Genomic DNA, 25,285 nt, shown 5'->3' with positions numbered 1-25,285 from the left:
AAGCTTGTTCCAGAACTTAATTATCCTTGTAGTTAGAACTTTTTTCTTAATATCTAACTTAAATTTCCATTGCTGCAGATTAGCCCCATTAATTCTTGTCCTATCTTCAGTGGATATGGTGAACAATTGATCACCGTTCTCTCTATGACACCCTTAAACATATTTGAAGATTGTTATCAGGTCCCACTCTGTCTTTTCTCAAAAAAAGAGCCATCTCCTGCTCCTCACTAATTCAGAAGGGGCCACCTCAGACAAGAAATTATTACATGTTCATACACACTGGAAGGAAAAAATCAGAAAACCTACATGGAGATCATGCAAGAACCCCAAAACATCTATAAAAAATTGGATGACAGCTATCCAACACAAAAATGAAAAGCATTAAAAGGAGTGAAAAACACCCCAAAATCACAAAATAGAAAAAATAATTTTGAGTCAACTGAAACATTTTGGTCAATTCAGAACAACTTTTTAGAGGGTTATGGAATTGTTGCTGTACCTGTGAGACAGGTCAAGCCCGGAGATGGGTGTGTCCCTAAAAGGGAGGATCCCTGCTCAGTGCAGGGTGGCACTCTGAAGGAGCAGGACTGCAACTCAGAGCCCTTTGGCCCATGGAAGCAGGGATTGCAGACTAGGGAAAAGGTTTGAGAGCCTTGTCCCCCTAAGCCTCCTCAGAAAGGAGAAGTGCCAGGTCTTTTCCTTTCTTTGGCTTCCCAAAGGTCTCAGACTATGCTTTTTGTGGGCTGCAGAAGCATGCTGACTTTGGGTTGGCACAAAAGGGGGCTGATGCCTTGGACAAAACAGCTGGGGGCAGTGCCCTGGACTCTGAGACAGAAGTAGTGGCCCTTTCCCTGAGGGGGTGCTAGAGACGTATATAGTCTGCTAGATAGTGCTATTTGGTTAATAGTGTATTTGTTCCAATGTACTGACAATAATCAGAAATGGGAGGTGATGGTACCTGAATACACTTTTGCATAAATCAGGCTTTATTGAGATAATATCTTAAATGTGTACAACTTGCCCATTCACCATTCAGAGAAACCAGAAAGAGAATCAATCATCTGTATTATAAAGAAATTGAAGAATCACAAAAATAGGAGCCAGTAGGCAGCCTACAATCACTTACTTGTAAATCTGCACTCATGGGCTTCAATTCAATCTGGACTTCTTTAGCTAGTGTTATTAGCTAATCCTAGTTTTTTTTAGCAATGGCCACTTGCAAGCTAATTTCAGGGTTGGAAGTTTTTGCAAATGGAAGAAAATCTACACAAACACAGGCAAAATGGCAGCAGCTAGGCCATGCATTCCAGCCAGCAAAAGTCAGTAGGGGGTTAGACTTAAAGTAGTGAAGAATCCTTGCCAGCAGCATCCTGAATCCAGCCCTCCAAGGAAATCTCAACTTCCATCATAAGGAGTCACTGGATGCTTGTTCTGTAGGGTGAAATTGGAAAGGTGTCAATAAAGCAGAGAGAAAAGGAATACTTGTGGCACCTTAGAGACTAACAAATTTATTTGACCATAAGCTTTCGTGAGCTACAGCTCACTTCATCGGATGCATGTAGCTCACGAAAGCTTATGCTCAAATAAATTTGTTAGTCTCTAAGGTGCCACAAATCCTCCTTTTCTTTTTGAGAATACAGACTAACACGACTGCTACTCTGAAACCTGTCAATAAAGCAGAGAAAGCTCCTGGGTGGCTGGGATTGTCCTGGACATGAAATTTCCCCTGAAATATTGTGTATTCTGCCTCTGAGTGAAGCAGTTTTTGGTGTTGAACATTCAGCACCTGTAATTACCCAGGTTATCCCCTTTAGCATTTTTAGAATATTGGCAGAATATTACCTTTTTCCCCAGTCCTCTGGGACTTTCCCATTCTTTCTAATATTTGTTAAAAAAATTAAGATCAATGGCTCAGAATACTTCTTGGCCAATTCTTTTGGAACTCTTGGATGCAAATTCTCTGGTCCTGAAGATTTAAAGACATTTCTCTCTAGCAGGTGTAGTTTCACATCTGCCTAGGTACTACTGGAATAAAAGGTATATCACTGGCACTGTAAGACACGATTGCATCATCCAGCTTCTTTTCAATCTGATATTAGGGGGCGCTTTAATCTACTGGACAAAGACATTACAAGGTCCAGTGGCTGGCAGATGAAGCTAGACAAATTCAAACTGGCAATAAACTCTAATGGTTAACAGTGAGGGTGATCAACTACTGGAGCAGATTACCAAAGGGTGGGATGGAATCTCCATCTCACTGGCACCTTGCTTTCTCCTGGTCTCTGTAGCGCTCAGCTCCTGAGGACTGAAATGCTTTAATTTAACCGAAGTGATTGGGCTCAATATAGGGGTTATTGAGTGTAATTTAGTTTCCTGTGCTATATGGGGGTCAGACGAGATGATCAGGGATCCCTTCTGCCCTTATAGTCTATGAAAGCTGGAGTCGTTCAATCAGGTTTGGGTATCTCTTTCTAAAAGTTATGCTCTAGCTCAATCATAATTTACTGGTGTCATTACAGGACTGATTGGGTAATGTTCTCTGGCCTGCGCTGTGCAGGAGGGTGAGAATGGTCTCTTCTGTCCTTACAAATATGTGAATGGGGTACAGTTAGGAGCGATGAGCTGAAATTAAGGGAAAGGTTAAGCTGAAGACCAGTGCTAACAGCTCTTCTGCCACCATACTGTCTGGCGAGGCTCAGTTCCCTCCTGCAGCCTTTTCAGCACCACACGAGATCATTGGGCTTAACAGGTAGTGATCAACAGCTCCATGTCTAGTTGGCAGCTGGCATCAAGCAGAGTGCCCCAGGGTTCGGTCCTGGGGCCAGTTTTGTTCAACATATTCATTAATGATCTGGAGGATGGGATGGACTGCACCCTCAGCAAGTTCACAGATGACACTAAACTACGGAGAGAGATAGAGATGCTGGAGGGTAGGGATAGGGTCCAGAGTGACATAGAAAAATTGGAGGATTTGGCCAAAAGAAATCTGAGGTTCAACAAGTCCTGCACTTAGGATGGAAGACTCCCTCGCACTGCTACAGGCTGGGGACCGACTGGCTAAGCGGCAGTTCTGCAGAAAAGGACCTGGGGATTACAGTGGATGAGAAGCTAGATATGAGTCAACAGTGTGTCTTTGTTTCCCCTCTATTCGGCACTGGTGAGGCCACATCTGGAGTATTGCATCCAGTTTTGGGGCCCCCACTACAGAAAGGATGTGGAAAAATTGGAGAGAGTCCAGTGGAGGGCAACAAAAATTATTAGGGAGCTGGGGTACATGACTTATAAGAAGAAGTTGAGGGAACTGGGCTTTATTTAATCTGCAGAAGAGAAGAGTGAGGGGGGATTTGATAGCAGCCTTCAACTACCTGAACAGGGTGTTCCAAAGAGAATAGAGCTAGGCTGTTCTCAGTGATAGCAGATGACAGAACAAGAAGCAATGGTCTCAAGCTGCAGTGAGGGAGGTCTAGATTGGATATTAGGAAACACTATTTCACCTGGAGGGTGGTGAGGCACTGGAATGGGTTCCCTAGGGAGGTGGTGGAATCTCCATCCTTAGAGGTTTTTAAGGCCCGGCTTGGCAAAGCCCTGGATGGGATGATTTAGTTGGGGTTGGTCCTGCTTTGAGCAGGGGGTTAAACTAGATGACCTCCTGAGGTCTCTTCCAACTCTGATAGTCTATGATTCATTGAGGCAATTGGGAGACCAACTGAGTCAGTGAGGGCTGAAGTGTCTGCAGTACATAGGTGATACCCAGCTCTGACCTCCTTTATATGGCTAGCAAACACCACCACCTTCCAGGTTTCTGTGACAGGGTGTACTTTTCTCGCACTGGACAAGGAGGGGTTAACCCCACACTGTGGGCCAAGGAAGCCATATCCCCTCACCCCTGCTGGTCATGCTTCAACTGGAGTACCTGTATAAGGGGGAGCAGCCCAGCTCATTCAGGGCTGACTGCTGAGGAGGGAGGACACATGCTTGCAGGTTCCCACCCAGGAGCTGCTGGAGCCCAAGGCCATGGAGGCCAAGCCCACCAGGATCTGGATGGATCCTCGGCTACTCATGGACACCCAGGAGATGTCGGAACTGCTGGGAGCTTTACAGGTCAGAGACCCCGGAGACCCAGGAAATCCAGAGACCGTGCCACTGGAAGATACAGTAGGAAGCACCCCAGGGGAACTAGACATTGATCCAGTTGTAGGACTGGGCACTAACTTAGCGTATTTTGGTCGGATCTCTGCTGACCCAGTGGTGAGTACACTCGCTGCTGACGGGGCCATGGGCTGGGACCTGGCGGAGTAAGGAGGATTTGGGTTCCCTACCCTGCCCACCACCTCCCTTTAGCGGTGGCCCATTCCCCTCTGACCGTTAGGCTGCATGGCCCTGCGAGAGAGGGCAACCCTGTTGACCCTGGCCATTAGGCCATACCACCCTGAAGCTAAGGGTGCTCAGGAGGACTTAGCCGTAAGGCTATAACGCCCACTCCCCCACCCCAGAGGGGGACAGAGTGCATTTGCCCCGTGACAGTTTCTCACTGCCTTCCGAGCTCAGCACCTGCATGAAGAGCAGCTGGCTGAAGCTGAACCAGGATAAGACTGGTGTGACACGTGGGAAAGGAAAAGCACTCCTCCTCTATCACAGTCCCAGCCATCTGCCCTCAGACTGCCACTCTGGTCCACAGCCTGAGGTCCTCTTAGAGTTATGTAGCAACAGCAACAAAAGAAAAACCTTCCTGCGGTCTGTGGCTGGCCCGATTGTGCCCGGTGTTAGAAAAGGCAGATCTGGTCACAGTGATCTACACACTGTAACACTTAAGCCGGGTATTGCAATTCTTTTTATCTAAGGAGGGAAGACCAAGCCCTGAGAAAAAACAGCTTGTTCAAAACACAGCAACTTGGTTGCTCTGCAACACAAGACACTGGGAACGCATCACCCCAACATGCCGTTCTCTGCACTGGCTCCCCATTCAATTCAGAGCCCAGTTCCACGGGGTGCTGTCATGATTTTTCAAGACCCTGTATGGCACTGATCCTGGCTCCCTGAGAGATCAGTCACCCTGCTGCAACCAGGGCTCCCTTGACACCTGAATTCCACTGGTACACTAGGGCTGGCTAAAAACAATTCAAGTTTAGGAAAAAATGAGGTCTCTAATTTGTTTGGTTCCAATTCAAAACAAAACTGAGGCCTTTCAAAATCCTGCACACCCAAATATGAGTGCAAGTGTAACCCACACATCTCCTGGCTCTGGTGTTTTGTCCCATCTAGAGAGCGAGAAATTAATGAGTCTGCTCTACAGCCTTATCTATGAGCCATATGGCTCATGCACTAAGTCCCAGGTTTGATCCCCCCTGCCAAAGACCGGGGTCTGTCAGTGTTACACAAACACCAGCCCACCCCAGGATATCCAGTGGTTAGGGCACTCATATGGGATGAAAACACCCCAGATTTGCTGATTTGCAGTAGGCACTTGGATCTTGCACTTCCCAGGTGAGTCCCCTGACCACCAGCCAATAGAATCAACCTCTCTGGAGCAATAAACGTAATTTTTTCAATATAAATGGAACAGCTCCAACAGGGGTCATTGAAAGAGAGTGACTCTATAACCTAGTGGTTAGAGCACTTACTTGGGATGTGGAAGACTCAAGTCCTTGCTCCTGCGCAAGCTGTTCTGGGGTAGGGCTGGGTCTCTCTCTCCAGAAAGTCCATCCTGGACCTGAGAAACCTTCCTAATGAAAAGTTAGTCAAACCTATACGTTTTCCATGAAGTAGAATGAGTGGATGAGTCTGTGTCTCTCAAGAAGATAACTGTACGAGTACAGAGATATGTACAGAGCTATCAGAATATGATCCACAGCCATCCCAAGCTGGGGATCTAGGGTTCCTAGTCCAACTCCCACTTGAGTAAATGGGAATGAACACCATGCAAGTGCCTGAATAGAATGCTAGATACGATATCAGAAATATCATATCAGCAGTGAGGTCTAGGAGGTGTGGAAGAGTGTACTAAGGGAAACCGTGGGAACCCCACCTCTTGGGAGCGTAGCTATGACACTAAAGAAATACTACAGGGAACAATCCTGCACTGGCCGCAGGGACAGGGCCTGCATGGGGCCTAACAGATCCTTCCCATTTCTAGAGTGGATGAATCTCTCTTAAGAAGATAACAATGAGTACAGTCAGAATATAATCAGCTGTCAGAATATGATCCATAGCCAGAGATCTAGGGTTCCCAGTCCAACTCCCACTGGAGTAAATAGAAAGCCTCCCACTGTCTTCAGTGGAGCTGGATCCAGCCAACGGTCTGTGAGCAGGGTGAGTGAAGGCCGGGTCATTTGTACCGGGGACAGGCAGTGACAGAGCCTTAGGGACAAGAGAGTCAATGGGCTTGCGTTCACTAAAAAATCAGGGTGTGACAGAACATGATCCTGAACTAGTTGTGTTAACTAACATGGTGTTAAAACCAATTTTGCAGTGGGTGTATTCGCCAGTGCATTGGTTAATACAACTCCGCCAAGCGGTGCTAACATTCCCTCATGTTATAGTGAAGACAAACAGGAGTCTCTGGCGCAGATGGGAAGATCAAGGTGGGGGATTGGGAGGAAGGATCTGTTCGAGGAAGGGTGGCTGGAAGAGTTTGTTTGGAGATTGGGGTTGATCTGGGGAGGAAAGGCCAGGGAGTGCTGGGGAAGGGAAGTCTCCACATGGGCCCAGTTGCGTGTGTTTCTCTGGGCAGGGGGTCCATTCTGTACCTTCCATTCCTTAGTTACTGAGTTGTCTCCAAGGTGACAAGTCAAGATGGTCGATCACTCTGCAGTTCACAAAATCCTCAGGATAGCGGTTGACCTTGAACACATCCCTGGGCACCTCTCTAATGCGAGTGTTATCACAGAGAACCCGTGGCAATGAACTGCTGCTCAGGGCATGGCGCTGCTGTGGAGTGAAAACCCCAGGATTCTCCCACCAGAACCTACAAAGAAGCAGAAAAGCAGTGGTGTTACAGCCTGTGTTTATCCTTCTTGGGAATGAATTTAGTTCTGGGGTGTCATGATTTTGTTTTGTCTCCATAGATATGAAAAGTAGCCTTGCCTGTGAAAAGGAAATACAAGTGATGGGGTGTGAAATCTGGGACTCATTGTAGTCAGCAGCAAAACTCCCACCAGCTGCAGTGGGACCACAATTTCACCTGGTAGTTTAAAAAAAGTGTATTTCTAATGTCAATAAATCTCCTATAGCCAAACTGCCTTCAAGATTTCTAGCGAAAGACTGGTTTCAGAGTAGCCGTGTTAGTCTGTATTTGCAAAAAAGAAAAGGAGTACTTGTGGTACCTTAGACACTAACACAAAAACTTATGCTCACATAAATTTGTTAGTCTCTAAGGTGCTACAAGTACTCCTTTTCTTTTTTAGAGAAAGACTGTGAAGATTCTATACAGATAAGTTCTATTGAAAATGAAAAGAACTTTAGATTGCAAAGTCACGGGCTAAAAGGCTTCTGCAGGAATCACAGCTGTTCTCTGGCCTGTGCTGTGCAGGAGCTCAGATGATGTTCACCATGGTCCCTTCTGGCCTTAACATCTATGAATCTATGCCAAGGTTAGGAAATCCCTGAATTAAGGTTGCCTGTGCAATCTTAACTCTGCCCTCTTGTGCGTATGGGCTGTGTTAGAGACCTTAATTGAATGTTCACATACTGTTTAGTCCACAAACAACCCCTAGCTCACTCAATGCACGGTGCTGTAGGAATGAGGTAGCTGCCCAGTTCTTTGTTGTAACAGTGGGCTTGGGGGGCCAGTCAACCTAGGGGTTGGAGGACTTGACTTCCTGCTTGTGTGGTCGAGGTGCTTCAGACTTTAAGGCAGGGTAGACAGAGGCATGAAGTGGAGTGGAGCACCTGGGTAAGAGGGTCTGCAATGGTTGAGAACCCTGGAATAAATTGGCTAGAATAGTGAGCTGGCTACCATGGCTACCTCCTCAAAGGTTTCAAAGAAGGCCACAGGATCATCATCAGGTCCCACCTTGGCGAGTCTGAGAGCAGTGGCAATCACAGCTGGGGTGGGGTTCACTGGTTCTGCTGGAATACATGGCCATAGTATTGTAGCCACCTTTGGATGACCAGCTTCTGCTGCTGGGTCGCTAACTCACAGATCAGCTGCTGCTGCTGTTTGGCCATCTGCTGAAGTAGTTGTTGCTGCTGGTGTGTGTTTTGTTCAGCCATCCATTCTAGCAGCTCTTTCATCTCCATTCAGTGAGGAGGGAGGTGGGGATGGGGATTGCTTGAGGGTTGGTTGGTTGGTTGCTTGTGTGTTTCTATTCCCTTAGGCAGGGATTAGGGTATCTGCCCACATTCTCCACCAAAACTGCAAAGGGGGTTTGGGAGGCCAGTTGACCTAGTGGTTGGAGGACTTAACTTCATGCTCCCTGTTTCTGTGATTGAGGTGCCTCAGTCTTTAAGGTGGGCAGATAGGGGGATCTGGACCCTCCCATTCTACCAGATCCCAGCCAAGGGCCCCATGTAAGTCAACCCCTGAGTAGAGGACCTCCCAGCAGGGAGTCTATGTCCACTGCCCTGGGCTACTTCCTATTGCTGCCCCTTCAGTTTGGGGCTTGGCCCCTATAGTCCAGGTTCCTGTAATGGCTTGTCACCAGTAATGGCCCCTCGTGGACCCTGGGCAGCATCCTGCTGCAGTCCCAGGTTCCTCCAGGTGGAGCAGCTATAAATTTGCCGGGGTCAGAACCCCCACAAGGTCTCTGTGCTTTGGTCACCCGGGTTCCTCTCAGGCCAGATGTGCCTAGGCCGCTTTCTCTATTTCCTTTGGCCAGGAAGACGGTGCTGGGTTCCTGGTGACTGCCTTGGCTGGCAGGGTAGTGCTCCTTCCCTTGGGTAGGGAGGCAGCTCGCTCCTGCCTTTTCGCCAAACTGAGCAAGGCTCCCTCCTTTTCTCTCCCCTCCAAGCCTGGCATTGGCTGCAGGTATAACAGGGCACCTGGGCCCAAAGGCTCTCTTTAACCCTTTTCGTGCTGGTGGGCAGTTACTCTGCTTGACCACATTTGTATCTTTTTCCACTCATTGTGCAGCCCTGCCTAGTCTATGGCACGCCATCCAAGCACTGCGCAGAAGACAGAATAGTGTATTCCAGGAACTCGCCCTGTTTCAGGGAGGCACTAGCTGATTTTACTGACAGGCCCAGGGGGCTCTTTGCTCCCATTGGTGCTGGGGCCATGATCTGATTGGGCTGGTGAGCACCTGCAGGCAATGCTACAGCTAGTGAAGGGCACAGTCCAGAGGGCTAGAGTGCTGCACTCTAGGAGGTGCCTCTCCTCCTTGGTCTGTGAGGCTGGTGTATGGTGGAGCAGATTCTCAGGGTTGCTGCTGTCTAAGCACTCCCCATGCTCCATGAGGGAGGGGGAATCCTTGCCATGCTGTTAGCGCGGCTCCTGCTACTGGAGAGGGGGCAGGCATGTGTAGGGGGGTAAACTAGCTTGAACTGCATGATACTGGGGGCCTTTCTGGGACCCTGTCTCTCTGCAGAGCTATACATGCTAGTATAAGGGTCATCTGAGGAGAGGGAGAAATGAGACACTTCCACACCAACTCTCAGGCAGGACGACAATAATTTATCTCCCCACCATCAAGCCTGTGGCAGAAGGGATGAGGGAGGGAGGGGAGGAAGTTGGCCCAGCTCAGGTGCCTCTGGTTTAATCACTTGTTACTTTGCCAGACTTGAACCCTGCAGGCTGAGATTCACCAGACTTGGTCTCTGCCTCAAGCTGGATTTTTCTGTTGTGTTTCAGTAAAAATGGTTTGAGTCCCCTTGAGAACAAGGTGAGGGAAAGAGGTAGTTTTGCCCACATTAGCCAATTTTTCCTGCCATTTCCTTGAAGAGCTCTAGTGCTCCCAAGGGTTTGTGGTATGGATGTGAAATTTAGCAGGAGGAACAAAGGCTTGTAAGTTATGAAGTTACTATCTCTGCGCCCATCTGTAAAATGGGGCCCATAACACCTTCCTACCTCCCTGGGGTGTTGTGAAAATATATTGGTGATACTATGGTAAGTGCCATGGAACAGCCCATGAAGAAATGACTAATTCTGTATTCAGTGCAAGGTTTGGATGACGTGAGGTGAACACAGCAGGGGCCACATGCTGAACAAGAGGGATATAAAGAAATATTGAACAGCTGCCTCATTCCTGGAGCACTGTCCATCCTGTGCACTGACTGACATTGTTTTTCCCAGAACCCCGACAACATGCAATCATGTAATTAAAAAGACTGTCAAAATGCATACGCACAAGGGTGCTGAATTAAGATTGCAGGCAGCCTTATTTCTGGCATTTCTGAGTGCTCAACTTCGCAAACTACATAACTTTCTTTTAATATAGTGTTTTTGAATGTCATAAATTATGGGAGAATGGTGGTGACATTGTTATTAAAAGGAAAACTCTGCTGCAACAATAACAGTCAAATTAAACCTGCATGTGTAAGAAATATTTTTCAAGTGGTAATACACAAAACAGAAATTAAAATTGACATAGTGTTTGCATTTTTCATGGTGGTTTGAAGCAGCCTGGATTCATAAACACAGGATAGTGGGACTGTGGGCGATCGACTGGGCCTCGGAATGATCAAGATACAAAAGGAGAACTTAAAGATGATAAAGTCATTGCAGAGAAACTAAATGAATTATTTGCTTCAATCTTCACGGCTGAGGATGTTAGGGAGATTCCCAAACCTGAGCCATCTTTTGTAGTGACAAATCTGAGGAACTGTCACAGATTGAAGTGTCACTAGTGGAGGTTTTGGAATTAATTGAGAAACTTAAGAATAACAAGTAACCAGGAACAGATGGCATTCACCCAAGAGTTCTGAGAGAACTCAAATGTGAAACTATGGAACTATTAACTATGGTTTGTAACCTATCCTTTAAATCAGCTACTGTATCCAATGACTGGAAGATAGCTAATGTAACGCCAATATTTGAGACGGGCTCTAGAGGTGATCCTGGCAATTACAGACCAGTAAGTCTACCGTCAGTACTGGGCAAATTAGTTGAAACAATAGTAAAGAATAAAATTGTCAGACACATAGAAGAACATAAATTGTTGCGCAAAAGTCAACATGGTTTCTGTAAAGGGAGATCATGTCTTACTAATCTATTAGAGTTCTTTGAGGGGGTCAAAAAACATGTGGACAAGAGGAATCCAGTGGACATAGTGTACTTAGATTTCCAGAAAGCCTTTGACAAGGTCCTTCACTAAAGGCTCTTACATAAATTAAGTTGTCATGGGATAAGAGGGAAGATCCTTTCATGGATTGAGAACTGGTTAAAAGACAGGGAACAAAGGGTAGGAATAAATGGTAAATTTTCAGAATGGAGAGGAGTAACTAGTGGTGTTCCCCAAGGGTCAGTCCTAGGACCAATCCTATTCAACTTGTTCATAAATGATCTGGAGAAAGGGGTAAACAGTGAGGTGCCAAAGTTTGCAGATGATACTAAACTGCTCAAGATAGTTAAGACCAAAGCAGACTGTGAAGAACTTCAAAAAGATCTCACAAAACTAAGTGATTGGGCAACAAAATGGTAAATGAAATTTAATGTGGATAAATATAAACTAATGCACATTGGAAAAAATAACCCCAACTATACGTACAATATGATGGGGACTAATTTAGCTACAACTAATCAGGAGAAAGATCTTGGAGTCATTATGGATAGTTCTCTGAAGACGTCCATGCAGTGTGCAGCAGTAGTCAAAAAAGCAAACAGGATGTTAGGAATCATTAAAAAAGGGATAGAGAATAAGACGAAGAATATCTTATTACTCTTATATAAATTCATGGTACGCCCACATATTGAATCTGCATACAGATGTGGTCCCCTCATCTCAAAAAAAATATACTGGCTTTAGAAAAGGTTCAGAAAAGGGCAACTAAAATGATAAGGGGTTTGGAACGGGTCCCATATGAGAAGACATTAAAGAGGCTAGGACTCTTCAGCTTGGAAAAGAGGAGACTAAGCGGGGATATGATAGAGGTATATAAAATCATGAGTGGTGTGGAGAAAGTGAATAAAGAAAAGTTATTTACTTGTTCCCATAATATAAGAACTAGGGGCCACCAAATGAAATTAATGGGTAGAGGTTTAAAACAAATAAAAGGAAGTTCTTCTTCACTCAGCACACAGTTAACCTGTGGAACTACTTGTCTGAGGAGGTTGTGAAGGCTAAAACTATAACAGGGTTTAAAAGAGAACTGGATAAATTCATGGAGATTAAATCCATTAATGGCTATTAGCCAGGATGGGTAAGGAATGGTGTCCCTAATCTCTGTTTGTCACAGGGTGGAGATGGATGGCAGGAGCGAGATCACTTGATCATTATTGTTAGGTTCACTCCCTCTGGGGCACCTGGCATTGGCCAATGTCAGTAGACAGGATACTGGGCTGCATGGATCTTTGGTCTGACCCAGTACTTATGTTCTTATGATAATGACCCCAGAAATTACCACCTTTAAAAGAGATTTAAGGGGGTGTTTCACCTTTCTTCAGAGCCCCCTACAGACCATCCATGCACCAGTGATTGGAGCTGCCTGGCCACGTAGGGGTTAATCAACTGCCCTTCCCACAAGAGCACCCCTTTAATAACTGTGAATGAAACTCCGGTATTGAGCTGTGGAGCATGGAATACCAAGCAACCTCATCGGCAAGGGAATGGAACAGCACATGAAACCAACTGCCATTTGTTCTTTGTAAATAAAATGGAAGTGGAGATTCACTTTCCAGTCAGCCTACCTGTCCCCATCTCGCAATTTCCTGAACTGAGATCCAATGATGCAAGCCAGGAGAGGTCCCACTCTGCCATTGGGAACAAATGGCTCTGCCATAGCCCCAATCCAGATGTCAATATTGTCTGGTGTCCCATACAGGTCCATGAACTTCTTGGCTAGCTTAGGATTTCTCAGCACTTCAGAGAGTTCAGCTAAGTTGTGAGGCTGTGAAAGCCCACAGAATTGCCTCCAGGCGTTATACCCTGCAGAACCAGAGCAGAGCTGTCAGTACTGCCATCTGTGCTAGCATCACCCCATTTGTAGTCCATTCTCCACGGGCAGCCCGCTTTGCCATTGCCCACTAGTAACATTTGCCTTGTCCAGGATTTTAAAAAATATTTCAGCTGATGTTGATGTGTCATCTAGAATCAGACACTGAATTAACAAAGTACTGTCTTCACAAATGGGAGTGGGAGTTAAAGCTGAGTTAGAAAGTTCAGTGTCCTACTCATCTTGCATCTCAACTACTGCAGCAGTCTCTTCTCTGGCCTTGACAAATGCAATCTTGCTCCACTCATAACGATCCAGAATACTTCTGCAAGGATAATTTTCCTAGCCAATTGCTTTAACCACGTCATTCCTCTCTTTAGATCCCTCCACTATCTCCCACTTCTCTAATGCATCGAACACAAGCTGCTTGTATTCATTTTCAAGGCCATTTACGCCTATCATCAAGGCCTCACCCTGCCTATTTTCTCTCATGCACCATCTAGGTGTCAGTTCCTACCTGACTGGCCAATGGCAGCCTCCATTGCCCACTTGTTAAATTTTCAAGCAAGCATCTTTGAACTTTCTCTCATGCTGTCCCTTGCACATGGGAGGAGCTCCCTGTCAACATTCTCAAAGCGACCTCATTATCCTCCTTCTAACTCTCCTGTGTGTGATGCCTACAAAAGCTTGCCAACTGTTAGGCTGCTACTATTTTGAGACCCACTGCCTGTCGTGCTGATCAATATTGTCTTGCTGTTTCCTTGTGCTTCCCCAGAGGTATGTCTGTAGCCATCTATTGTCTCATCTTATACTTAGATTTTTGTTCTGTGTTTGTACAGGACCTAGCACAGTGAGGTCCTGCTCCAGTACTTGGGCTCCTAGATTCTATGGTAAAACAAATAACAATAATAATCCGAGGTTCAGAATCTGCCAAAGGACATTGCTTTGGTTTTGAAAGTTTGAGCAATTTCTACCAAAAAGTGAAGTCCAGATACTATTCCTGCTGGGAAAAAATTGTTTTCATGGACTCCAAGGTCAGAAGGGACCCCTGATCATCTAGTCTGACCTCTTGTAGAGCACAGGCCAGAAACTTCCCCAAAAGAATTTCTTTTGAACGAGTGTATTGTTAAAAAATCCATCCAACCTGGATTTAAAAGTTGCCAATGATGGAGAATCCACCACAACCCTTAGTCAAATTGCTCCAGTGGTTGATTACCATTACTGTTAAAAATTTATGCCTTATTTCAAATCCAAATTTGTCTAGCTTCAGCTTCCAGACACTGGGTCTTGTTATAGCTCTGTCTGCCCATTTAAAGAGCCCGTTATCAAATTTCTGTTCCCCATGTGGTACTTACAGACTGATCAAGTCAACCATTAACCTTCTCAGCATCAAGCTAAACAGATTGAGCTCCTTGCCTCTCTCACTATAAGACATGTATTCCAATCCTTCAGTCATTTTTATGGCTCTTTTCTGAACTTTCTCCAGGTTATCAACATCCTTCTTGAATTGTGGGCACCAGCACTGCACACAGTATTCCAGCAGCAGTGGCACCAGTACCAACTACAGAGGTAAAATAACCTCTCTATTGCTACTCGAGATTCCCCTGTTTATTTCTCCTAGGATCTCATTAACTCTTTTGGCCATGGCACTGCACAGGGATCTCGCGTTCAGCTGACTGTCCACCATGACCCACAAATCTTAGTCAGAGTTTGAGACAGTTACAGCAGAAACTCTCCTGGATATCTTCTCCACGTTGGGTGCTGAGACTCTGTCCTCTCTAACCCCTTTTACCACGAGCCCTCTTGGTGGGGCTGCCCCCTGTCCCTCTCAGGGTGTTCCCAGGGCTCTGCCCTTGGTTCATCTCCCTTCGCTCCCTGGACAGCCTCACAGGACTCAGCTCTCATCTGCACACTGATGGCTCACACAGCTCTCTCCATGCCTCACCTGTCTCCTGCCATCAAATCCCGCCTCTCGGCCTGGCTGTCTGACATCTCCCTTCGGGTGTCCTGCATCATCTTACCCAGACCATGGCCAAACCCAAACACCTCCCCTTCCCTCCCAAACCTTCCCTCTTCTCCACCACAATCAATAGCCCCCAGCTCTGTCACTCGGGCCTGCACCGCAGGGGCTATTTCTGACTCTGCCCTCTCCCTTGCTGCCCAGGTCATTTCCAAACTCTGCTGCTTCCTCCTCAGCATCTCCAAGATCCCTTCTTTTCTTTCCATTCCACACCAGATCTCTTGTCCAGGTCCTGACTGCTGCACCAGCCTCCCTCTGGCCACCTGGACACTCCCTTTCCCTCTGGCCCATCCAGAATCCAGCAATAGAGCCACCTTCCTTCTCCATCCATGATCACATCCCTCCCCTGGCTCTCATCAGCTCTGACATTAGATTTAAGCCTCTGGCCACCTCCTCCAAGTCTCTGTACAGTTCTGCCCCTCCCTGGTTATCTTTCTTTTTCAGTGTTGTATTACCCCCCTTCTCTTCTACTCCGCCTTCTCCTCTGTCCTTCCTGGGTTGTCTGGAAAAGCCTAGCACATTGTGGAAGCAACTGCAAACAACGCAGAAAGAACCCTATTACTGCCTGTGGGGTGCAGTCTTATGCTTACTTACCTGGAAGACCATGATCTCTTCCCCGTTGCAGGTTTAAGGCTGCTAGATCTAGTCCAATTATTTCTACCTGTTCAAAAAGCCGCTCCTGGAGCTCCTCAACCACCATTTGGTTCTGTTTCATTAGTTTTGCATGGTCAACCAGCAGACCACGGAGAAGTGGGTCAATGCCACCTGCAATGAAGGTCAAGTCCAGAAAGAAACAGAACAGTATGTAATACATTCCACCTTGTAGGCTATATTTTGTGCAACAGAAGGTTAGCCCCAGTGCTCACTTTGCTCCTCAGGGGTCACCTGAGATCTTTCCTGCTCTGATGGTTGGGAAGGTTCTTCCTAGCACCATGTTCCCCCTAAGGAACCAGAGTAGTTTTTAAGAATATCTGCAGATTCAGAGGCCTGTTGGCGGATAACAACATGAGCTGCTCAAAGGAAGCCAAGCAGTATTAGTAAACAAACTGCATGGGAAGAACCGGGAAGGCTTCTCCTTCAGGAAAAATGGATCTTTGTGTTTTTACCTCACAGCAATAAAACAGGAGCTGGAAAAGGCCTCACAGGTAGAGCTGGTTTGGCAATGTGTGTTTTGTTCCTGGGAAAAATTTAATTGAAATTTGTCTTCAAAAGTTTTTAAGTTTTCATCAAAAACATGAAAATCAAAATTTTGATGCCAACAGTGGCAAAAAGTGAAAAATATATGGTTCTCAGCTGAAATGTTTTGGTGTTCAAGTTTTCAACAAGAATCCAAAATGTTGTTGAAAGTGGGGAGTTGCTGTGAAAAGTTCCATTTTGACAAAAAAGGTCCCCATTCATTGAAAAAAAATGTTTCAAATTAAAAATTTCACCAAGATTGAAGCTCATGGCTCATCTGCTGTCCATTGTTTGACAATTTTAGAGTTCTCTGCCATTATCCATCACCATACTAACTTAGTACCTTCCAGGTTAATTAGATTAGCATTGTGAGGTCCCTACTGGACTTCACAGAGTCTTTGGCTCATCCCCGTTCCCTGGCTATGAGACGCTCTAGCTGTGGGAAGGACAACTGTAAATGTCATTCTGGAAAACCTCTATCAAAAGAAGAAGGTCTTGCAGCCCCAAGTCTATAAGAGGGCTATAATAAATATAGCCCTCTATAATAATAATAATCTCTAATAATTAGGGCTGTCAAGTGATTAAAAAATTAATTGTGATTAATCGTGAGATTAAAAAAGGTGATTAATTGCCGTTTTAATTGCACTGTTAAACAATAACAGAATACTATTTATTTAAATATTTTGATGTTTTCTACATTTTCAAATATATTGATTTCCATTACAACAAAATATAATTATTTTTATTACAAATATTTGTACTGTAAAAATGAAACAAAATAAATAGTATTTTTCAATTCACCTCATATAAGTACTGTAGTACAATCTCTTTATCGTGAAAATGCAGCTTACAAGTGTAGAATTATTATTTTTTACATAACTGCACTCAAAAATAAAACAATGTAAAACTTTAGAGCCTACAAACCCACTCAACACTACTTTTTGTTCAGCCAATCGCTAAAACAAACAAGTTTGTTAACATTTACAGAAGATAACTCTTACTTAGAATGTCACCTGAAAGTGAGAACAGGCATTCGCATGGCACTGTTGTAACTGGCGTTGCAAGATATTTACATGCCAGATATGCTAAACATTCGTATGCCCCTTCATGCTTCGACCACCATTCGAGAGGATGTGCTTCCATGCTGATGACGGGTTCTGCTTGATAAAGATCCAAAGCAGTGTGGACCAACGCATGTTAGAAGGTTGGTTTTCTTTTTTGGCGGTTCAGGTTCTGTAGTTTCCACATTGAAGTGTTGCTCTTTTAAGACTTCTGACAGCATGTTCCATACTTCATCCCTCTCAGATTTTGGAAGGCACTTCAGATTCTTAAACCTTGGGTCGAGTGCTGTAACTATCTTTAGAAATCTCATATTGGTACCTTCTTTGTGCTTTGTCAAATCTGCAGTGAAAGTGTTCTTAAACCGAACAACATATGCTGGGTCATCATCCGAGAGTGCCATAACATAAAAAATAGCAGAATGTGAGTAAAACCACAGAGCAAGAGACATACAATTTTCCCCCAAGGAATTCACTCACAAACCAGCAGGGCTCAAGTAGTGTTTCTAGCTTTTGCAGTTTTTTAAATCCTTACCTGTTGGCACTGATAGATTGTGCTTTTGAAGAGCTAATGTGGCTGTGATAGTGACTTTATTTCAAAGCTCGTGTAACGCCAACAGACCCCAGTCGTCAGCGGGCAGGATTGAACCAGAGACCTCTGGAGCTTAGTACATGAGCCTCTACCACATGAGCTAAAAGCCACCTGGCTATTAACCAAGGCTGTATAGCAGACACATTTTATCTCTCTCTCTAAGTGATCTCAGTGCACTAGATGGGACAGAACACCACACGCAGAAGGTGTGTGGGTTACACAGACAAGGAACCATACCCAATGTGGAGTTCCATCTGGTTGAAATATATTGTATGAGAGGTTCTTGTTTCTGTCCATTTGCTGCTTGTTGTATTTCTAGCTCTGTACTGTTAGCTGGACTGTGTTTGAAATGGCCCACAAGTTTTCTATATTTTGACAGCATGTTTTCAAAACCACCATCACTGAGCACTACTGTAATTGATTGCTGCAGACCATGAGCAATGCATGTCATATGTTCAAAAGGCAAATGACTGTCTGCTGCTATCATATTACATGCATTGTCAGTACAAAATTGTTGTAACCTTTTCTTGAATATTTCATTTTTTTGCAACATCCAAGAAGTGCTCTGCACATGCTTCAGCATAATGTCTCTCTTCAGTATGCGTTACTGTTAAAGCAAACGACTGCAGTGTCCATGCAGCATCAATCAGGTGTATTATGACTTCAAGATAGCTATGATTGCACAGGGATGTCCAGTGATCACCAGTCAAAGCAACAGTTAGCACATTTTTCAGAAGCTCCAACTTTGTAGTTTTCTCGTGATATAGGTCATGTAATTGTAATACAATAGTTCCTTGGGAGGGCAAGGTATATGACTGATTGGAAGATGCAATTTGAATAACATCTTTTAACTTTCTGTCATTTACAATGTTGAACGGTCTGCAGTCCATAGCTATCCACTTTGCAATAGCATTGATTAAGCTGTTGTATTTTGTTTGATCCAGGGGCTTGTAGCAATCCTGAAACTCTTTAAGCATATTCTGTCGTGGCTGGAGGGATTCATTTGCTGTCAGTAGGTTATAGGTAGCACAAGAACTTGAGGTGAAAGCAAGTTTAGCGTGTACGTGGTACTGTAGACTTGAAGTATTTCCATGGTATTGGAACTCAGCCTTGCAATAACTACAGATGACAGTCTTTTTATCCAGAGAACCACCCGGAAGTTTTTTAAAAATAAAGACCCAATCAAAAGACCTGAACTTTTGGAGCTTTGTGCCATTAATTTTTTCTGATATTTAATCACTCCAGATCATGAGAACTGTGCCAATGTCGGCCAAGTGATGAAGTACAGTAAGTGAAGAGTGTCAAAAGAGAAGTATGCGATTAACACTCATTAAAAATAATGTGTTAATTTATTTTAAATTAATCGCTTGCGTTAACTGCGATTAATTGACAGCCCTAAAAAAATAATAATTCTACATTTGTACGTTGCACTTTCACAATAAAGAGATAGCACTTGTATGAGGTGAATTGAAAAACACTATTTCTTTTATCTTTTTTACAGTGCAAATATTTGTAATAAAAATAATAATATAAATTGAGCACTGTACACTTTATATTCTGTGTGGTAATTGAAATCAATATATCTAAAAATATAGAAAAACCTCAAAAATATTTATAATAACTTTAAATTGGTATTCTATTATTGTATAGCAGAGTGATTAAAACTGCAATTAATTGCAATTATTTTTTAATTTGTTTTGTGTTAAAACACTTGCGTCAACTGCGATTAATTAGTACAAACAGAGGACTCAAAGCCACATACTCCTGTGTTCTAACCCCAGTTTTGCTACTAACTTCTCTGTGGCTTTGGACAAGTCATTGGATCTTTTTGTCTCTGTTCCCATAATAATACCTCCCTCCCTCACATAGGTATACAGGAGACAAACTACCTTACAATAATACCTACCTCCTGTATAGATCACAGAGTGCTTTATAAAGAAGGTCAGTGTCATGATCCCCATTTTACAGATGGAGAAACTCTAGCACAGAGAGGTGCTTTGATGGGGCAAAGATCACCCAGCATGACTGTGACACAGGTGGCACTAGAACCCAGTTCTCCTGAGGCCCAGCTCAGTGGTGCGCCACTAAGGTACATTGTTTGTCTTAGTGGGATAAGCATAGATTTTCAAGAAAGTGAGCACCCACGCTCTGAAAATCAGGCCTCTTTAAGGTTTCTCAATTTGGGCAAAATCAATTGTCAATTTTTGAAAATCCTGGCCATAAAGTGATTGGATGTGACAGCACTACATAAGTGATAATAATTATTATTATATTTATTGCAAGAATTTGGTAGTGTCTATGGCCCATTTATTTTATTTACTTATTGTGATTGGTCGTTGATGAAGATTTCTCCTTCAATCCATTAATGGTACTATTTAAAGCCCCATTTCACCAAGTGTTCTATCTTTTGAGAGTGGAATAGTTGGCTTTTGTTTTCCTTTCCCCCTTCATACGTTGGCATTTGAGAATGTGAAGAGTGTTTGCCTGGCTGTGCTAAGGTATTCAAATATCCAAAGTGGACGATATCGAAATATTGGCTTTTCAAACACCAGAAATGGTAACATCTTGTCAGCTATTAGAAATTGCATTTTTTTCTAAAATATACAAGGCAGCCAAATTGTTCCAGACTTCTTGGCATTGGTGGGAACAATTTTTCTGTTGCTTTATTAATAGGAAGGAGTGTTTAGTGCACAGAAGGTCTCAGACAGATTTTTACATGTGCAGAAGAAGACAGTAATGGCCACACGAGGGGGTGGAGCTAACAAATATGTTGTGGGCTGTTCCCAGCCATTCTAACCTAACTATTCCCACTCCCTCAACTTACTTTCATATTTGTAATTGGTTAGACATGCAACTGTGCGTAATGCTCCCAAAAAAGTCAATGAAAGACATCAGAAGCCAAATTTTGTTACACTTAAATATGTCTGGAGTAATACCCTTGATTCCATAAGGACTACAGCATTTGGTTTTCTGCATTAGATCTAAATCCTGGCCCTGGAACATCCATAGCACAAAGTCTGGCATCTCATCCAGGCACCATGGCCATAGAGGTTCTCTCTCTAAGGCTTTCCCTTTGAGGAGCTTGGCTGTCGAGTTCTTGCTGACATGCTCAGGGTTTAACAGATCACCATACATGTGGTTGGGAAGGAATTTCCCCCAGTCAGACTGACAGCAACCTTGGGGGAGGGAGTGTTTCACCTCCTCAGCAACATGTGTGTGGAATAGCTTGGTGGTTTCAGCATTAGTCTGCTAAATCCAGGATTGTGAGTTCAGTCCTTGAGGGGGCCATTTAGGGATCTGGGTCAAGAAGAAAAAAAATTGGATGATTTAGTTGGGGATTGGTCCTGCTTTAAGCAGGGGGTTGGACTAGATGACCTCCTGAGTTTCCTTCCAACCTTGATATTCTATGATTAATTGACAGCCCTAATAATAATCTATACAAATAATAGATAATACTTAGTCCTACCATAAGGGGATTGGACTAGATGATGTCTCAAGATCCTTCCAGTTCTATGATTCTATCCATTTGCCCAGATAATTATGCTTTGATGAAAATTGCTTATTTGGTGGAATTGAGGAAATGATTTATAAACTGAAAACATGTCCTGATGAATAGAAATAAATGATCAGATGTAATGAGCTTTAGGTTCTGATTCAGGAATTTACTTAAGCTTGTGGTTAACTTGAAGCATGTGCTTAAGTCCCAGTGAACTCATCTGCTTAAGTACATTGTTGAATCTCTGCCTTGCTGACAAAGCAGGACTGCAGGCAGGGCCTGGCAAAGCATGCTTACCTTCCATTACAATCCTCCAGGAAGCACAGAATGTGAGGTGAAGAGGGACCCGGAAATGTTGACCCAAAGGTTGGAAATGATCATCTAAACGGGTCACAAAAGGCTGTATTGAACTATGACCAAACCGAAAAGCCAAGGAAAATACATTTGCCACGGTGGGATCCACAGACTCATCATAGCCCCCATAGCATGGTATTTCCTTCTCTGTCTCATCTCCAAGCAGAAGTGGCAAGTAGTCTCTGTATGTTACTACCTGGAAGGGAGTACAGACTGAGTTAGAAGCTCATATACACTTTTTCTAAAGGAAAAAAACAATCAGTTTCTAACATTATCAATAGGATTGGTCAAAATTTTGTGTCAAAATGCAAGACATCAGTGAAACAGCCAGGAAGGTAAAAGACAACAAGAAGGAAATTTTAAATATATGAGACACAAAAGCAATTCTAGCAATGTCTTTGTTCTGTTACTAGGTATGGATGGCAAAATTGTGCGTAATGTTGTAGAAGAGGCAGAAGTCTTCAATAAATATTTCTGTTCTGTGTTTTGAAAGGAGCAGGAGGATGTATTCATACCTTAAACATTTTAAATCTGCAGGACTGGAAAACTTTCCCCTAAGAGAATTAAAAGAATTGGCCGTGGAGCTCTCTGAGCCACTGATGTTGATGTTCCAGAGGACCAGAGAAAAGCCAGTGTGCTGATATTCAAAAGGGTGACTAGAAAGGCCCAGCTAGCCCCTCAGGTATAGTGCCTGTGCCTTGTGTTGGCCTCGCACAGGGCTGAACTTCACTCACAGACAGCATGGCTGAGATATGAACTTTCCTCCCAAGCTGGATCTCCTTACCCTGTAAAGCTCCCCAAGAGGATGCCTTGGTAAGAGATTAAAGTCAAGGACCTCCATGGTAGCATTCTTTTAGGGGATCAAAAACATGTGGAGAAGGGTGTTTCAGTGGATATAATGTATTTGGACTTTCAGAAAGCCTTTGACAAGGTCCTTCTCCAAAGGTTCTTAAGCAAAGTAAGTAGTCTTGGGATAAGAGTGAAGGTCCTCTCATGGATCAGTAAGTGGTTAAAACACAGGAAACAAAGAGTAGGAATAAATGGCCAGTTTTCGGAATGGAGAAAGGGAAACAGGGCTTTGTACTGGGACGAGTGCTGTTCAACATACTCATACGTGACCTGGAAAAAGAGGTAAAAAGTGAGGTGGCAAAGTTTGTAGATGATACAAAATTACTCAAAATAGTTAAATCCAAAGCAGAATGTGAGGAGTTACAAAGGGCTCTCACAAAATTGGGTGACTGGGCAACAAAACTGCAGACGAAATTCAGTGTTGATAAATGTAAAGAAATGCCCACTGGAAAACATAATCCCATTAGACCTTCTTCTCACTGTTCAGTACTGTTCCTGAGGGAGGCAGATTGTTGATACTTTTGGCAGGCAGAGGTTTTTCCACTGTTTTCTTGGACAGTTTAGGAGAAGGAGAATATGGTGATTTTGCTCTTTCATCGCCTCCGTTTTTAGAAGGGTAGGCATGAGAAGATTCAGGGTTAGCTGATGTTTGAATCCCCACAGGCCATGTGCTCCCAGGTTCAAAGGCACCATAAATTGCCTGGCAGGGTAACCCTGCACCCTTGCAGCCAGGAAAGCCCTTGGAGGAAAAGCTGCTTTCAGACCACATGTGATACGGAAATCACAGAAGATTAGGGATGGAAGAGAGACCTCAGAAGGCCATCTAGTCCAACTCCCTGCTGAAAGCAGGACCAACCCTGACTAAATCATCCCAGCCAGGGGTCTGTCAAGCTGGGCCTTAAAAACCTCTAAGGATGGAGATTCCACCACCTCCCTAGGTAACCCATTCCAGTGCTTCACCACCCTCCTAGTGAAATAGTTTTTCCTAATATCCAACCTAGACCTCCCCCATTGAGGGAGACAATTGTTCCTTGTTCTGTCAACTGCCACCACTGAGAACAGCCAAGTGCCATCCTCTTTGGAACCCCCTTCAGGTAATTGAAGGCTGCTATCAAATCCCCCCTCACTCTTCTTTTCTGCAAACTAAATAAGCCCAGTTTCCTCAGCCTGTCCTCATAAGTCATGTGCCACAGCCCCCTAATCATTTTCGATGCCCTCCTCTGGACTCTCTCCAATTTGTCCACATCCTTTCTGTAGAGGGGAGCCCAAAACTGGACACAATACTCCAGACATGGCCTCACCACTGCCGAATAGAGGGGAATAATCACTTCCCTCGATCTGCTGGCAATGCTCCTACTAATGCAGCCCAATATGGCTATGTCAGGGACAAAAATTAACTCTTTACATCTCCTTTTGTTATTGTCAAAGTTTCAGGGTAACTGCACGTGTATTCCCCCCTCCCACGTAAAGTTTTAGGCTCCCAGTCGTCACATTACTTGGACAGAGACCCGCAACTCTGGGGTTTTAAGGCTGCACAGCCTCCTGCCACCCACCATGATATCCTTACCAAGCCAGTCAGCCTGGGCTGTGCTTTCTCTCTAAGGGCAATAACTGGCACGAGCCAGTAGTTACCAACTATCACACGGCTCTTTCTCAGCAGAGTACATTTATTTTTAGGATAAAAGCATCACAGAGACAACATATAAAATCAATAAAACTTCTTACACACAAACTAAACATGCTAGAAATCACCCAACTTCCACATGGGGAGTCTGGTAGGCTAACATCTCTTCCAACCCTTCAGATGGCAGTGGGGTCCCCTTAGGATCAAAGGTCCTGTCTGTTTGCTGAATCAAAATGAGGATCTCGAGTGTGCTTAAACTCAACCATTCTATAGCCCAAGTTCTTTCCCTGTCTCTGGAAAACCCAGTCTGAGCCAAGAAATGCAATCCACCCCACGGAGTTGTCTTAGCAACTCACATTAATCATCCCCACACTGTTTTTAATTCCTGGAGGAGCTGTCGTAACTACCCCCATGGAGTAGAACACAATCATACTGAAACTATTCCTAGATTGATTGCATTGGTCCCCAAAGATACGGCATGCAGTTAAATATCTGACACAGAAATTATTTCCATTTGTACAACAGTAAGCCACTAAAACTGAGCTGTGAATGATAAGGCAGAGGGGACTTGCAGTACATAGGGTGCCTAAAACATTTAGATCTGCAGGCTGCTGCACACATAGCCCCTGTGGCTACAGGATTAAGCAAGCTTAGTGTGTAGGAACCTGCACAGGCAATTCTGGAGGGGAAAAAATCATGTCTAAATCTGAGGAAAAAATGTTTTAAACAAAGTGAATGGCAGCAAAAACAATATTGCAGCTAGTACCTGGGTCATGGCACCTATGATTTTTCGAGCCTCCTGGTAGAGCTTCTCTCCATCCCAGCATGGATTTAATTTCTTCAACTCGATAGCCAAACGATTGTGCTCCCGCACAAAGAGTGTGTGTATAGCCGTAAGTCCCAGATTTTCAGTTGCTCGTGCATCACCTAAATTATAAAAATACAGTATAATTTTATATTTTATCCAGCTGTGGAACTGTTTTTAATTTGCCATATTAGACTCCGGCATTGTAAGTTGAGCTGCTTGCAATTCCAAGAATGGAGCTAGGGAATTAATATTATGTTGACCATGTTAAAATATTCTTACAAC

The 25,285-nt window shown here is 44.2% G+C and overlaps 1 protein-coding gene across 3 annotated transcripts in view; it reads right to left on the bottom strand.

The window, feature by feature from the left end:
- Positions 1 to 510: 510 nt before the first annotated feature.
- LOC119844603 (myeloperoxidase-like) overlaps positions 511 to 25,285 on the bottom strand; it is a 75,860-nt gene continuing 51,085 nt past the window's right edge. Inside the window, exons 9-14 of one of the 3 annotated variants that reach the window (XM_038375676.2) lie at positions 24,962 to 25,122; positions 21,666 to 21,918; positions 15,641 to 15,811; positions 12,782 to 13,019; positions 6,747 to 6,964; positions 511 to 1,431 (exon numbers count right to left, since the gene is read on the bottom strand). In XM_038375676.2, coding sequence (XP_038231604.1) covers positions 6,757 to 6,964; positions 12,782 to 13,019; positions 15,641 to 15,811; positions 21,666 to 21,918; positions 24,962 to 25,122 — 1,031 coding nt within the window. In that variant the 3' untranslated portion in view covers positions 511 to 1,431; positions 6,747 to 6,756. Of the gene's footprint in view, positions 1,432 to 6,746; positions 6,965 to 12,781; positions 13,020 to 15,640; positions 15,812 to 21,665; positions 21,919 to 24,961; positions 25,123 to 25,285 lie in introns of those variants that run through there. The other 2 variants (XM_038375678.2, XM_043499388.1) reach the window with 2 other exon arrangements.

Source organism: Dermochelys coriacea, chromosome 17, assembly GCF_009764565.3.
Source record: "Dermochelys coriacea isolate rDerCor1 chromosome 17, rDerCor1.pri.v4, whole genome shotgun sequence".
Classification (NCBI taxonomy): domain Eukaryota; kingdom Metazoa; phylum Chordata; order Testudines; family Dermochelyidae; genus Dermochelys; species Dermochelys coriacea.
The sequence above is the reverse complement of the archived record's forward strand: the minus strand, read 5'-3'. Positions and strand labels throughout refer to the sequence as shown.